The sequence below is a fragment of the Erigeron canadensis genome, chromosome 7 (genome assembly GCF_010389155.1).
Source record: "Erigeron canadensis isolate Cc75 chromosome 7, C_canadensis_v1, whole genome shotgun sequence".
NCBI classification, from domain to species: domain Eukaryota; kingdom Viridiplantae; phylum Streptophyta; class Magnoliopsida; order Asterales; family Asteraceae; genus Erigeron; species Erigeron canadensis.
In genome coordinates, this window is record NC_057767.1 from 4,668,749 (window position 1) to 4,685,327 (window position 16,579).

Sequence of the window (16,579 nt, forward strand, 5' to 3'; positions counted from 1 at the left end):
AAGAATGTGGATTGTATGAAATTTAAGTGATGGGACCATTTATGTACTCACCATATGTGGAGTGTGTTGTTATGACTTTATCCAAACGCAAATGGGTTTAGACTTTAGTAGATGGAGTGTTTGAGACCATTTTGTTGGTTAAAAGAAAAGAAAATGATGGAGTGTTTGAGAGGTGGGATTTTGATTAAATTTGGCAACATAGGTCTAATATTTCCGTGTATTTGTTTTGGATCAGAAAAGGGTGTGTATAATACGATGCAAATATTAACAACACCTTGTTTATACATTATCATTTGTCAAGCAATAGAAACTCTAAGTGTGGATGCACACATGTCATCAATTTGGTGAAAGTATGTTATTTTTCTAACCTGAGTTAAGTTGGGAAAAATCTTGACCCTTGATTGAAAATCAAGGGCCAAAATTTAATGATTATCTTTGAATCTTTGATCATTTTCATCCAATTGCCAAGATTACCCTAATCATGTTAGGGTAACTTGAGGGAATCCTCTCTCATTGTTTTTACCTGATAAGTACTCTTCATATAAAAATTATTTAGTGACGTTTGTAACCAAATACCCAAATCACATTTGTATACCCAAATCATATTTGTTTACCCAAGTAGATGGCGGTGTTAATAAAAGTACCCAATTGGTGCCAACCCTTACTCGTCCCCCACTCCATCCTCTAAGCGTTATATTTAGTAAAACTCTAAGTTATAAAAATAATCGTTATGGATTAAAAAAATTAACAAGAAAAAAGTCGTCGTTTTTTAAGCTTAAAATCTTGTGACACCTGTCTTATTTAATTATATTTTTAGCTCATTTTACTCATTTTTCTTAATTGTTCATCTGATATATGCATTATACACGTCTATTAAAAAATATGGGCCTCAAAACATGTGTTACGCGCTTGATGTATTTATCTTTACAATTAACTACTTTCAAACAAAATATACACCCTTATATGCCACTAGTTTAGACTCCGTGCGTTGCACGTTTATATATCTTATTTAATACTTTTGATTAAGTGTAAATTATATATAAAAATACCTTTAATGAACTAATTTGTACCATAAACTCTCATCTTACTGATTTACATCTTAAACTTTTATCTTATAAAATATTTTCCTTACCATCTTTACAATAATTATATTTACATTAACCTACACAGCTTGACACCACCACCGCCATAGTCGCCACCAACACCACCGATCGCAGTGACCACGAGACTACAATTGTCGCCACTGACTTTTGCATTACACAGAGACTGTGCTAGTATTAATGTATTTTTATAAACAATATGTGTTGATACGTGATAGTTAAATTTGGTTTTAAATTTAATTATGGACTCATATGATATATAATTAGATAAAATTTATGTTTCAAGATTAAAAATTGCACACGTATTATACTTCTAAAATTATAATTAATATTATTATGGTGAATCCTAATTAATAATTTAATTAAAAAAACATATAAAACTAACAAAATAACCAATAATATATATTAAATTTGTTTATTTTCCAAGTTATTTAAAGTTTTTATTTTTACAATATATTCGTATTGAAAAGTAAAAGATGAATATGAATAAGAAAATTTATATCTAAAATTATATACAAATAAGAATTATGATTTATTTTTAGAAAGAATTGGGCAAAATCTTTTAAAAGACGGAAACTTTTATGAATTCGAAACATGTCATTAAGATATATTTATGGTCTTCTTAACCTATTTATGTCTTTACAATAAGTTATGTGAAGTTTTAGACCGTTTATATTGTGTGTTGCAAAAAACAAGAAACCATTGGATCAAGTGGTTTGTGTTTGACGTTAAAAAACGGAAGTTGTGGTTCTAATCCTGTTTATGCATTTTTAATTTGCTATTTATAATTAATAAAAACAAATTTATATGTGGTTGTTGACTTGATGTGATTTGGCTAGTTATAGTGGGGTGATAGGTAAAACAAAATGTTATATTTATTTTAGTTATATATATAAAAATTACACTACAAATTATATTGTAATTATCCACACTTTAAATTAGCGTGAATAGCTTTTAAAGTTTGTCACATTTTTATGTGTGTAAAACTATATTGAACTAAAAAACGTGTTGACAGAAGTGGTGTGACAAATTAGATATAAAAGTCCACATCTAAAATTGTATATTTTTAAAACTTCACACTTTGTACTGTGAATGTAGCTAACGTTTCAAACTTTTATAAATTGTTCATGCTAATAAAAAGTGTGGATAATTACAATATTATTTATAATATTACATATATATTTTAAGATTTATAGAAATATTTAATATTATCATACCAAATTCAATCTATAGACAAACGTAGAAAGAAAAATATTTAATTTTGTGGTTGTTGTTTTGTTACGTAAAGCGGTGAGTGGGCGAAAGTTTTATTATTTACGGGACATGAAATAGTTAACGAACAATTTTTAGATGAAGTGGTTAATTTAATTCCAATGTTAATTGGTTTCCACATGTTCGAGCCTCGCCATTGGTTTTTATTTATTTTTAAAAATAAAGATGCTAGATTAATACAATACGGATAGCTGACATATGTGTCAATCTTTGAGAGACAAACAACGTGAGAACGCGATGTAAGAAAAAGATGATGTGGCGAAAACAGAGACATGTTATTTGTGCGCTTTGATATAAATATAATATAGATAGAGATTTGGCTTTTTTAATGACTATATAAAGTTGTTTCTATTACTAGCATAAATAAAATGAAAATGAACGTGGTTATTGAATTGTTTTTCAACTTTACTCTTGGAAAATTTAATTGAAAACCTTTAAAATAGGTGAAGCAAAGTATCACTTGTATTTTAAATAGAAAAATAAAAATAAAATAAAATATATATATATATAAAAGTCAAGTTTGGAATGATCATTTTTAACTAGTGTTTTAATACCGGTATATCGGCCGTACCGGTATACCGGCCGGTATGTACCGGCACAGTAATTTAATTTTTTTATTTTTATTTTTATAGAAATCTTACAAAACTTGTTACAGTTATCGAAAATAGTCAAGATACAAGTACAATCTACTCAAAAATAATAACAAATAAGTATTTCATAACAAAATATAAGTTTTAAAATTTACAAATAACAAAATATAATATTAAAGTGTCAAAAAATAATTTTTAAAAAAATTCAAAAAAAAATCAAAATACCGGTATTACCATTCCGGTAATACCGGAAATACCGCCTTGTATTGAATAGTGAAAATATTAGACAAAATACCGGGATAGTTGTACCGGGGTACTATCCGGTATCCGGTATTCCGGGTAATACGTCTACGTACCGATATTTAAAACACGGTTTTTAACCTCTCACCAACTTATTTACATTGGTTGGTTATTTGTATACCTTAGACTGGGTAAGGCCATGAGCGTGCGTGCACTGGGGCGCAAGGGTGGGTGGGGGGGGGGGGTTGAGAGGAGATCTTTCCTCGAGGGTTTTAATTAAGGGGACCTCCTCATTGGGGCTCTATATCGTGATTCTATTAAGACAATGTATACTAGAACTGTAGACGTTATATTTAGCAAAAGTAACCCTGATCTCGGATAAAAGAAAACATCTACATATAGAGTAGCCTTGATTGGACTTTTTTTAATTAAAATTTTTGCTAATTTAAAATTTACTATTATGTTGGTTTATTAATATATGTTAATATATTAAAATTTTGTTTTAATTAATATTGTTTTATGTAAATTAATTGATTTTTTAAAATCAAATTTGACTAGAATATTAAATAAAATAATTAAATTTTCTTACATAAAAATCTACATTTTAAAATGGGTAATGATCGATCCTTCTATTTATTTAATTTAAAAATTTTTCTAACTAATAGGATTATAACATCAGGGTTTTATTAGAAAAAAGAATTAATGAATATATTAAGAGGTTGTTTACCGTTCAAATATTTTCTCATAAAGGTAGTAGTAATTTGAGTTTTGGTGACTTTATTGATTTGAAACCGTTGCCATCATCACCATATCATCTTTCAGTTCAAAATTTAAACCCCCACCTTTCTTCACTTCAAACCCCAAATTCTTTTTCTCCCAAAAATTCAATTTCAAGAAAAATGGCAAATCTTGAAACAAATTATACAAATAACAATCTTTTTACCCCAAAAAAAGATTCAACAAATCTTGAAACTTCAAAAGTTCGTGTGATCATAAGGGTTCGTGGGCTATTGCCAAATGAGATTCCTTCTAAATCTTGTATATCATCATCATCCAAAAATTCAGATGAAGAAGTTTCTGTGTGTCTTAAAGATCCACATTCTTGGTATTCTTTCTTGGTCTTTTTTTTTTTGATAAAGTTTTCGCCTTTTTGATTATTGTTTTTATTATGGTATATGATTTAGGTTGGGAATGTATATAATTATAGCCCAAATGTATAAAATGTTGTTATTGTGATTGTATTACTTGGTAGACGGTACTCGAACTGTTAATTGGCCTTTTGGGGGAGTCCTCGGATTGGAATTTGGTATATAAGTTTTTGAAACTATGTGTATGACATGTTCTTCATAAATCTGTAGAATATTTATCAAGAAACGTTAACACGGATATTCAAATGCTTCAGACCAGTTTTTGACTGAGTTAACACCAAGGGTTGACCGAGTTTTGACCAGACTTAGTTTATTGGACAATGAGGCAGTACTCGAGATGTCATTGAAATTGTAGTAAGAACTTGGGACTATCCGGCCTTGTATCCCTATTTTTGTAACACCGGTTCCTATCATGTGTATCCATTTTTATTTTTTTAAGATTATTGTTATTGTATGTATCTGGTGGTAATTTTGTTGACGCGACAACTTGTATAGATGTCACGTTGGCTCCATGTAGGCAAATAGTACTTGCCACACACTATAACAAAATTTGCAAAAAATTTGATATACACAACACCACATTTAAAGTTTGATACATACGAAAAGAGTTTGGACTAATTCTTGAATATGTTTCCAAACACTTATTCCTATATTTTTGTGTTGATTGGTGTGCAGTCGGAATGAAAGTTACAATGTGGATTCGTTTTATGGACAAGAAGAAAATGATGGTAAGAGCAATGTGAGGCAAATTTTTGAAAGAGAAGTGATGCCTTTAATTCCTGGAGTAGTGAATGGATCTAATGCTACTGTCTTTGCTTATGGGGCTACCGGAAGCGGAAAGACTTTTACTATGCAGGTTTGTGTTAAAGTATATTGTTTTTGCCTTTAATCATTACTAAGAGCCTAAGAGGGTTTTTGAGGTTGCGATTTGGAGGAGATTATTTCATCATTTTTTGGGTAAAGGGTTGTTTTACTCCGGTGAGTATGCATATTATAAACCAACAAAAGAGGTACAGGAGATTATTTCATTATCACCTACGAAAAAACTAAATGTAGTATGCTCTTGAACTGTTTAGTGGACCCGATTGGAATTATACCCGACCCATATTGAAAGTTGGCAAACCCAAAGAAATAGGTGGACCCCAGTAGATTTCCATGATGTTTACTGTTCGATAGTTATATATGTATTAGTGATAGGGCTTCAATTATGTATTACTTTTGTATATTTTCTGCCCAAGAATATCTAAACATAAGTACATAACCATGTTAAATCCGCGTGTTTTCTCTTTTGTGTCCCATTTGTATATTTTCTGTGTTGCTGTGTTGCATAACATGTGAAAAAAGTGATCATCCGTGTCTTCCTAGTTCCTACAGACATGTTGGGACATGCTTTTAAACGTCAATTTATTTAATGTTGAGAAAATTTTTGCAACCATAAAGTAATTAGCTTTTTTCCACAGTTTTATCTTCAAACATATGAAACAGAAAGTAAAAACTTATATATGTGTTTCCTCTTAAATGAAGTAATGTATGGACATAATCAGATTGTAATGAACTCAAGGAACATAAAGAACAGAAGCTATCAAGTATGCAGTACACAGGGCATTAGGATCAACAGAATGTGATGTAAATAATAGGATCACCTAGAGATGCATTTCTTGCATTGTTACTGTTATTTTAGTTATTGATTACCTGTAGTCCCATACTATGCGTACATGATATGTACAAGGGAATTGTATAGGAAGCGTGTAAGGTTTAATTATATAGGTAGCAATTTCGGGCCAGTTACCTCTCAATGGGTTGAGTTGGGTTGTATTTTACTTTGAACCAGTTGAAAGCTACCCAATGCATTCATTCTCCTAAATCTTTTTTATCCACATATCCAATATCTATAATATATATAATATTTTCTAAACCTGAAACTCTTTTTACCTTTGAGCTTTCACATGATGTATGCAAATCACTAGTGATGATATCCATGAAATCTATTGATAAGCGATTGGTGAAATGCAGGGAAGTGATGAGCTGCCAGGTCTAATGCCAATGGCAGCATCAACCATCCTCTCTATGTGTGAGAACACACAGAAAACTGTAGAAATTTCATACTATGAGATCTACCTAGAGAGGTGTTATGATCTTTTGGATAGAGACAGAAAGGAAATTACCATATTGGATGATAAAGATGGACATCCTCATCCGGTTGGACTTTCCAAAGTCCTAATCCATTCTATGAATGATTTCCAGCAGGCTTTCTTTCGTGGCGCACAGAGGCGAAAAGTTGCACATACATCTCTTAATGATGTCTCTAGCAGAAGTCATGGGGTATTAGTCATTAATGTTACAGAGGGTCCTGGGAGCACTTTGATCGGGAAACTGAATCTCATCGATTTAGCAGGTTTTCTTTAAACTTGTTTCTTATTCTATTTTGTAAAAATTAAACATATCAGTTTAACCCCATCTGTTGATAAATGTGCTGGATTTTGTTTGATCTATAAACATCATCAAATGGATCCAATACGAAAATATCTTCAATAAACTTAACGGGTCAACCGTTGCCCATTAAACTGTAAAACCCCGGTTGCAGAAAATATAATTTAAATTTTAGTTAAAAAGTGATTGCAATCATCCTAACTCAGCGTGACCTGTTTTGAATAACCCCATCCATTTCTCAACTTGATTAAATATATAATACATTTGCTGAAACTACATGTTTTTCATTAGGCAATGAAGATAACAAAAGGAGTGGCAATGAAGGTGTTCGACTTACTGAGAGTACAAAGATCAATCAATCATTGTTTGCACTGTCGCAAGTTATATATGCACTTAACAACAACACTCGAATTCCCTTTAGAGATAGCAAGTTGACACGTATTTTACAGGATTCGCTAGGGGGAACAAGTCATGCACTCATGGTAGCTTGTCTGGTATGCTGCACATAATTTTTTTTTCTGATTTCTGTTGTATTATTTATTAAGTTTTGTAACTGATATTATCATATTAACAGAATCCAAGAGAGTATGAACAGTCTGTTCATACAGTTAGTTTAGCAGCAAGGTCACGCCGTATCTCTAACTTTTGTCACTCATCCCGGAAGCATAATACTCCTGAAATTCAAGTTGACATGGAAGCAAAGCTTCGTGCATGGCTTGAATCAAAAGGCAAGACTAAAAGTGCTAAGAGAAAGAATCAAAGTCAAACACTCACACCAACTCCTCGTTCCGTAAGCTCTATGAAGAAGTATAGCACATTCCAAAGCTCTGGAAAACCCAAAGCAGTTCACACTTTAGGTATTATATTCAAAAGCAGTTCGCATATTCTGATTGTAGTAGAGGCAGGAAAATGCGCAGGTTAGGTGGGTTGTTAAACGGTACAAAATGGATCATGATTTCGGCTCCCTGGCTGGGCATATACATCTTATATTCGAACATTTTATTTTTTTAAAAAAGATTAGCTTATCAAATATGATTTGGAAACTTGTACGTTTTAGAAATAAATCTATTTTAGATGAAAAAATGAGTTAGAAAGTTCTATTGGTTGTAAGTACACTATGGAACCTGTTTGAAGTTTGAACCCTTCAACCCAGTTAACCTGTTTTATTTAGATAAGATGCATGTGTTTTGGCCTGTGTTTTAGTAATAATAAAAAAAACTTGAATCAACCAAAACATGAGGAAAAACACTAATGTGAAGTAAGAGATTTCAATATTAACTAGAGGCTGTTTCTTTTTATCAGAACAATATGCACGAAAAGTTGAGAACGCGACAACACCCATGTTCAAAGAGAGGAAAGTTCTGTCTCCGATCAACTCCAATGTAAATATTGACCCTGTGACTTCTCAGCAGCAATCTTTTATCGATGACAAGACTCAAAACACTGTCACTCCACTCAACAAACTTAGAGCAATGAGTTGTAATTTGAAGGTATGGAGTATATATATAATAATATATCTATCATCAGAATTCCACTTTGGCTTTTTTTCCTTCAAATTTACAACCTACTTACGATAAGATCATTCTGCAGAACACTCTTGCCCAAGAATACGTTAACTTCCTAAACACAGCGGGAAAGTATGTTTCTATGCTCTCATTACTTCATATCTGTTTTAATGTATGCTAAATTGTATTTTTACTGACATATGTTTCTAATTTTCAAAACAGGTTGGAACTGATGCAGCTGAAGGTAATTTTCAATTGCTATTAACACAAGCATCCAAAGTCTACGAGTTTCTTCTTCAACTACTACCTTACACTGAGTTTTTTTTTTCTCAGGGAATTGGAGAAAAGATGGCTGACTACATACTTGAGCTTAGAGATGCAAGCCCATTAGAATCAGTAAGTGCTTCCTAATTTGGCTGATCTTCATTTTGTGCTAATTCAGTCTTATTTGTGTGTATATGTTCATCTGAATCCTCTCATTAGCACCTGTGTGGTGACAGTTTCGAGTGGCTTACTAATGAATTAATTTGGGTGTCTTTTGTTTTATCTTAAACGGGTCAATCAGAAATATTCAAGTAAATCTGTAACTGCGAAACCGGTCAATTTCGAGGGGTCTACGTTTGCACATGGTGTCTTTTTAATAAATACAATCTCCTAAATTAATCGAACTCAGATTTATCTTTGTTATGATTATATTGTTTATGTAAGTTGTAACAAAATTTTAGTTACCTATGAAACAGCTAAATAACATGGACAAAGCAGTGTTTGAGGGTCCATACAGTTTGACCAGGTCCATCTTAAGCAGCACTCTTAAAACGACTAGATTCAACCCAAACCCCGGTTGTTACTCAACCTGCCAGATGCACACATCTTGTCGCCTCTAGACCCATTAATAGTGTCATTAATTATCATTATTTGGTGGCATCGATTATTAAAATACATTTGAAATGTTTTACTGGTGCAGCTGAATGATTTGGAGAAGATAGGTCTTTCATCGAAGCAGGTAAACCATATCCATTACTATTCTAGATAAGTGACATAGCTATAAAATTCTCACCAACCTCTACAACTATGGTAATACGCCTTATTTGCTCTCAAGAAATGTGCAGTAGGACCTTTGGCCGACAAAATCCATGAGGTCCTACATTCACTACTACAAACACGAAGTCGGACAGCTCTCCCTTTTAGGGAAGTTGATGTGTCCTCATGAGCAGGGGTTTTAAAACCGAACCCCGTCACTCAATGATGAAAGTAACCCTTTTAGAATTTTTTCATTGAAATCAAATATTGGTTCTTTTGCATGTGCATTCCCCCCAGGTGTAAAAGAAGACTTGTACCTCGACCTGTATTATTCGATTTAGCATTATCCAAAAAATATTAGTTAGTTTGAAAAGAACACAAGGTTTCAAATAAGCCTAGTTAATTGTTTTTCGGATTTATAATAACGTGTTAATATATTTTGCAGGTTGGTAACATGTTTGGAAGAACAGCCAAAGGGCTGTTTGATTAACCAAGTGGAACGTAATCATGCTGTGTTCATTTGTGTTCGTGTGGTAGAAATTGTAGATTGAAATTGACCTATTAGTTTGACTTGTATGGTTCTCATGTTGGCCTGTAACGGTTTCTTTTAAACAATTCGGGTTGAGTTATTAGATTTGTCTGTAAATTCACACTTGAGTGTCCGAGTATTATATTTTGACCACAAAAGAGTTTGTAATTTACGTTTAAGAGTCTGCAAAATATAGAAGCCAAAAAGGAGACCAACAGTATGAGTTTGTAGGTTAATCAAGCTGGTTTTTCTGAAAGATTTGGCTTGGTGCCTTGGTTGACCAAATTGGTGTTACTGTTTTCAAATTCTAGTGAAATTCGAATTTGTAAAATCTTAGATAACTTTGTTTCAAATATAGTATTTACTTATAGTGAAAACAAGCAGAAAGGTTAAAATATCAGCCAAAATAATGTACTTACATAGTTACATGCATTACAAATATTTACCAAAAGGTCCTCATAAACATTGGTACCAATCTTTAACGCATCACTTAATTATGGAATTGACAAAATGGACAAAAAAAAAGTGTTTGGGAGTCATAACGACCCGTTTAAGCATCAAGTAGAACCCTGGATATTTATTGAACCACATATAATTCGACCCGAGCGATTCATTTGTTTCACGTAAAAGTCACATTTCATTCACTTAAATTTTTTTACCATGATCTATTCACAACAAGTGCTATTGGTAGAGATAGCAAAATTAGAAGACTATATTACATGTTAAATAGTAAACCTCGTAAATTTTAGCAGTTACTTGTTAAAACGGGTAACAATTGACCCACCCCACCTTATGCCCATTGAAATTACTCATGAGAGTTTAGAGTACTTATTACTCATACTATTTCCATTTGTTCCAATCATGTTTAATAGAAAAATATGAGAAATATGTTTGGAAGTGTATCCTATTTTAATATAAGTTTCATTGTAGGTGTCCAAACTTAAAAAAGTTTTTATTGTATGTATGCAGTTTTCAAATATTTATATTGTACATATCCGGAGTAATATTATTGGTATCCTGTCATTATCCATTCTTATATAGATAAATGAAAGTACCTTTATACACTTATTAAATGCACATAGTATAAGGAAGATGATATTAGTATCATGTAATTTAATAGATCTATCATATAAATGCATCCTCCACTTGTATAGTCTGTTGTTTCAATTGTTTAATCAAAATAAACGGTACGAATATCAATTTCCATAATAAAATCAGACTATTCTGATTCGCGCCTTAAATATTTACTGCAAAGGTATTTTGTGGTTGAGAAATAACTCACATATTAAATATTTACTGTAAGTTTCTGAATCATGTGTTCAGTATTCATGACATATCAAAAATGACACACTTGGGCTCCTATGAAGTTTAGACGCTCCAATACAAGTGAAGGTATGATATACTTTAAGGGAAGTGATATCTGTACAACAAAACTTGATGTATTCACTACAAGTATGCATTATTGATTTGTACAGTTAGTTATAAAACTTGTATATTATGGTAGATGAATCAAAAGTAATGGTATATTTATTATTTCCCATACTTTAATGCCAACTCACAAACATCTTGTGAAATCTAAGTGTGACTTGAAACCAGACTAGATCCTCTTAAATGTGTATATATGTATATTAGTTGTAAACCATTGGGTAATAGCCCAGTGGCCACCAGCCGCCACTTTCTAGAGGAGGTCTTGAGTTCGAGTCTTGTCAAAGACAAACTTGAGATAACCAGGGGATTACTAAGTGGTTGAGAATAATTGAAAAAGGCAAAAAAGAGTGGTAGCAGAACCAAAATTATGTTAAAAAAATACTTTGAATGTTAAAAAAAAAATACAGAACCAGAATGCAAAGTGACTAGTAGCACAAAAAATTTAACACAAGCCACATATTCATGCAAAGTAACATTAATAACTAGATTGTTATGATTTTTAAGCATTTTTTTCAAACGATTTTTCACTATTTTTAACATTTTATAAGAGTTTTAGTGCTTTTGTTAGTTTTCATTTTCCATTTAGTTACTAAAATACATTTCTATAAGTTTGTTGCTATAAAAAACTTTCAAAAGTTTTTAGTTTTCCATATTAACCAATATCCCAAATTGCGTTAACTCGTATATGGGTTGATAAGACCCGTAATCCCCCTCCCCTCCCCTCCTTCTCTGTCCCTAACAAAAACCACATATTGGAATAGAACTTTCGTTTTTTGCCTTCCATTTTTTGCCTTGAAACATCCTTTTCATTGTTAAATCACCATTTTTTGTATTGAATAATGATAATGACTAGATTTCTTTTATCACTCGGTTGATGTTGGAAATATTTATAGCGACCCGACTATCATTTTGCGCTGTCTTAAAAACGAAACTATCATCTTTAGTCCCATCTAGTGAACAATCGTCAACTACGTTTGTTAAGACATTTACAAAACAGAAGCAGGTGGCAACCTTACCTTTATCTTTATGCCTTCATTTGAAGTGTTACATCTTTCCTAACGCTAAGTAGTCGGGAAATATATGTAACTATAGAATGAATGCAGGATATAATTTGGCACAATACCGCCACATTGGGTTAACGAGAGTGCAATCTTTTAATGAAAGGACCTATAGAGTGACTTCGACATGTGAATTTGTGAAGCACGATGCATTTTAGGAAATACGTAATGCGCGCTTATTTAAGTATGTAGTAGATTTATGGCTATAAAATGGCTGTAATAGAAGAGAAAAATGTGCAATATTCTATAAGATTGTTTGAAACTTGATACTAAGGGAAAGGATTTTGCTAAACGCATACACTTAATATTAAATTCAGAGGTTGATCTTTTAATATGAAAAATCTAAATTTTTTATGCATGTTAAATACAACCTTAAAGGCTTTCTTTTAACATTTTGTTAAAGAAATTGTGCAAGATTCTAAAAGTCATGCATAACCCAATATGCATCGACTACCAAATCATTCAAATCATTAAGGAATACTCATAAAAAACAATATATAGAATAAAAAAATAAATAATACAGGGAATCCAGAATAACTATTTCCTCCCAGCAGACTTCTTGATGTCTTTCTTGGACTTTGAGATTACTTTAAAACTTCATCTCTTAGCTTCTTCTTTGAGTTCCCTCTTAAACTTCAGAGGTCATTTTTCGGTTGTCACAATTGTGGGAACATATCAATAATACCTCAACGTAATTATGTGACCATTTATATATAACCTATTAGGGTCGCACATGGAGAGTAATGAAACACTAATTGAACTATAAAAGCTACCGAAATGGCATTATATAACTAAACGTTATAAATGCAAAACGAGTCAAATCGGATTGGGATCCATGGGCCAAACAATTTGATTATGTGCAAAAGTTTTTTGGCCCAAGCATAAAAAGAAAAAAAAAAGAAAAAAGAGAAGAGATAATTTTAAAAAATTTCATCTCATGTTGCTAGAATAAATGCCTTCCATTTTTGGCCTTTTAAACATCCTTTTCATTGTTAAATCACAAATTTTTTTGTTTTTTGAATAATGATAAGATGGCTTGATATCTTTATGCCTTCATTTGAAGTGTTTTAACTTTCCTAATGCTAAGTAACCGGGGAATGTATGCACTATAAGATATAATTTGGCAAAATACCGGCACATTAAATTAAGGGATTATGACTGTAATCAACTATGACTCAATGGTTATGTAATATAGTGACCTTTCAAATTGGCTATCTGATATAAGTACCTTTCATTTTTGTTCTTTTAATGTATGGGTTGACCTGTTATACCGATAGCCGGTAACAATGTTAGTTTACTTTGGGATTATGGCACTAGAGTGTAACCAACTATGACTGAATGGTTATGTTGTGTAGTGATCTTTAAAACTGGCTATCTGATGTAAGAACCTCTCATTTTTGTACTTTTCATGTACCGGTTGACCTATTGTACGGTCATGGTTACGGTTGTGGGTTATGAACTCCGACGAAATGGATGGTGGATGGTCTTAGACTCTGACGAGGTTGTAGTGGGTGGTCGCGGTCTCATTGTTTGTTTTATTCAAGAGGTGCGACCATTTTTCCATCGTCTCTACATTTGGATACGTGTCACCGCTGATTACCACCAATAAAATAAACAAATGTCAGCCGCCACCCAGACAACCACCGTCGTCATTCTCTGTCAAAATCTCTCCCTTTTACCCCATTGTAAACCAAAGTTGTTGGATCTTAATTGTGGTGGGGATGGGATGGTCGGATCTTTATGGTAAATGATGATGGGGTGATCATAACACAATCTGATTTGGGATTAGGATTTAGTATGATTATTATTGAATCGTGTTCTGAAATCAATAAATGTATATATGCATCTATCTATATCTAGTGTTGATTTGTGTTCGGGATTGAAGTTAGACATTGAGTTACAGTTTCACATTTGCTCTCCGGAAAAAATTGTTGTTACCGAAGATAGTGTCGGAAATTAGCCGGAGAAGATGACCAGAGTATAAAGTCGTCGGAGTAACCCGGTAGGATACATCGAGTGAACGAAACAGAGAGGTTCTTACATCAATTTTAACACTTTCATAGGTTACTACATTACATAACCATTCACTCATATTTGGTTACACTCCGGTGCCTTAAAACCTATTCTTTTTTACGTCCAACGTGACATTACTGGTTACAAATAGGATGTTACCCGGTAGGATACATTAAAAGAACAAAAATAGAAGGTACTTACATCAGATAACCAATTTGAAAGGTCACTACATTACATAACCATTGAGTCATAGTTGGTTAGATTTCAATGTCATAATCCCTTAAATTAACGCATTTACAATCTTTTAATGGAAGGACATATAGAGTGATACAATATTCTATAATTATAGCAAGGTAAAAGAGAAAATGGAGCGAAAGAGAAAATTGTGCAATATTTTACCATCTTGGTACCCCGAAACAAATAGAACTCATGTTCGGTAAGTCTTTATTCTCACATATGGATAATAAGATATAATTTCTTGAGTAATTGTCACAAATCGTCCCTGTGGTTTGCTCTATTCGCATTTTCACCCCTGTGTTTTTTTTTTTATCATTAGGTGTCCATGTACTTTTCATTTTTATTGCCAACCGTCCGTAACACTAACAGCCGTTAGTTTTGCTCCGTTAAATCCCTCATGTGCAATGCACATGAGGGTATAATCATCAAGTTCGTAACCACAATGACTATTTGTAATAAAAACATTGGATTAAAAAAAAATCTTTGGATTCATTATCCCACACAACTCCGACCACCACTTCTGACTGACTGGCGACCACATGCTACAGGTGGTGAAAACTGGTGTCTATGGCGGATTCAAGCTGAAACCGAAAAGAAAAACATAATAATCGAGCATGGTAAGATCTATAACGACCTGTGTTAAAGCTTGAACGTCTCTTCTTCTTTCTAGAACGTCGTGGGTGGTAGTAGTTCGGTGGTGCGTGGCTGCGAGAGATAGAAATAGAAGAAAAAAAGGAAAAGATTAAGGTTTTTAGAGAGAGAGACGAAATGAGTTTGTTTAGAAGATTAGGGCTGTGAGGGTGGCTGGAAGTTTGGCTGGTGGTGGGAGTGAGAGAGGGAGGAAGATGATGAGTTTTTATCTTTTATTACAAATAGTCCCTCAAAGATCTTTTATCACAAATAGTCCCTATGGTTACAAAATGGACAAAAATGCCCTCATGTGCAAATGCCCTCATGCACTTGAGGGGTTTAACGGATGAAAACTAACGGTTGTTAGTGGCAGGGATAACTAACAATGAAAATGAAAATTACAGAGACACTCAATGATAAAAAAAAACACAAGGATGAAATTCGAATCGAGCAAACCACAAGGACGATTAGTGACAATTTCTCTAATTTCTTCATTTGTTTTTGGTAAGTTTTTTCCTATGATCTTTGTCTTTATCTATAGATTCATGTGGTCACATAATGATGATTTCAATAGAATTCCATGTGTAAAAAAAGTTAGATATCAAAAAAATATGTAAAAATCTGTAAAAGTCATAGTACAAACCCAAAAGGCTTTTATCATCATCGTTCAATTCATTAATGAAATTACCCATAACAAACAATATATAATATAAAGGGGAAATTCCTTGGATAGACAAAATTAAGGGTGTAGGACTTAGTTTGGACTACTTTTATAAAAATCTCCAATTTAGACAATTTTACCGTGGTACACAGTAGAAAAACACACGGATTTTGTGGAACCAATAACAAAAAGACACCTAGCACTTCCAACTTTGTTCTCTTTCTCTTTCATTTCTCATGTGATTTACCAACAGGAAAACAACTTATCCCTCTCTTCTCCTTCCCCAAAATGCCAGGTTTTTGTTCTTTCCTATTGATCATCAAAATACCATTTTTCCTTTTCTTATTTTTCCAATTTTCACCACGACAGCAACATGCAAGCAACTGAGCAAGTGTACGTTTTGAGGGTTTCGTTTTCAATCAGCACCTCTTTTCTTCTCGATCATCTAGTGTCTCCCAGATCGATCTCATACTTGTGTCAAGTTTTTTGGAAAGCAAGATTAAAATTGTTATCGGATGCATGTTCAAATCAAAAGTACACCAAGATGGCTGTGTGGATTAATGTTACAATCCACACTACACTTTGGTACTTGTGGAAAAACCAAACCTCGCTTGCTTCCACAACTCTCAATGTAAACGATAAATCACTCACGGACGAAACAAGCTAGCTGTAATCTTATGATTTGGTCACAAATTAACGGCAAGATTAGTTGACTGAG

The 16,579-nt window shown here is 32.8% G+C and overlaps 1 protein-coding gene across 1 annotated transcript; it reads left to right on the forward strand.

The window, feature by feature from the left end:
• The first annotated feature begins 4,090 nt into the window (after positions 1 to 4,090).
• Positions 4,091 to 9,992, forward strand: LOC122607869 (kinesin-like protein KIN-10C). The gene is made up of 11 exons (XM_043780939.1): positions 4,091 to 4,307; positions 5,026 to 5,206; positions 6,364 to 6,745; positions 7,072 to 7,274; positions 7,355 to 7,637; positions 8,083 to 8,270; positions 8,371 to 8,417; positions 8,508 to 8,529; positions 8,619 to 8,681; positions 9,250 to 9,288; positions 9,751 to 9,992. Exons 1-11 carry the CDS (start codon positions 4,102 to 4,104, stop codon positions 9,793 to 9,795), a joined length of 1,659 nt encoding a protein of 552 aa, XP_043636874.1. The 5' UTR covers positions 4,091 to 4,101; the 3' UTR covers positions 9,796 to 9,992.
• The last annotated feature ends 6,587 nt before the right edge of the window (positions 9,993 to 16,579 follow it).

Coding starts and splice junctions, on each gene's coding strand:
- LOC122607869 (XM_043780939.1), top strand. CDS start 4,102: ATGGCAAATCTTGAAACAAATTATACAAATAACAATCTTTTTACCCCA. Junction 8,418..8,507: donor TTCCTAAACACAGCGGGAAA/GTATGTTTCTAT, acceptor TTTTCAAAACAG/GTTGGAACTGATGCAGCTGA. Junction 8,530..8,618: donor TGGAACTGATGCAGCTGAAG/GTAATTTTCAAT, acceptor TTTTTTTCTCAG/GGAATTGGAGAAAAGATGGC.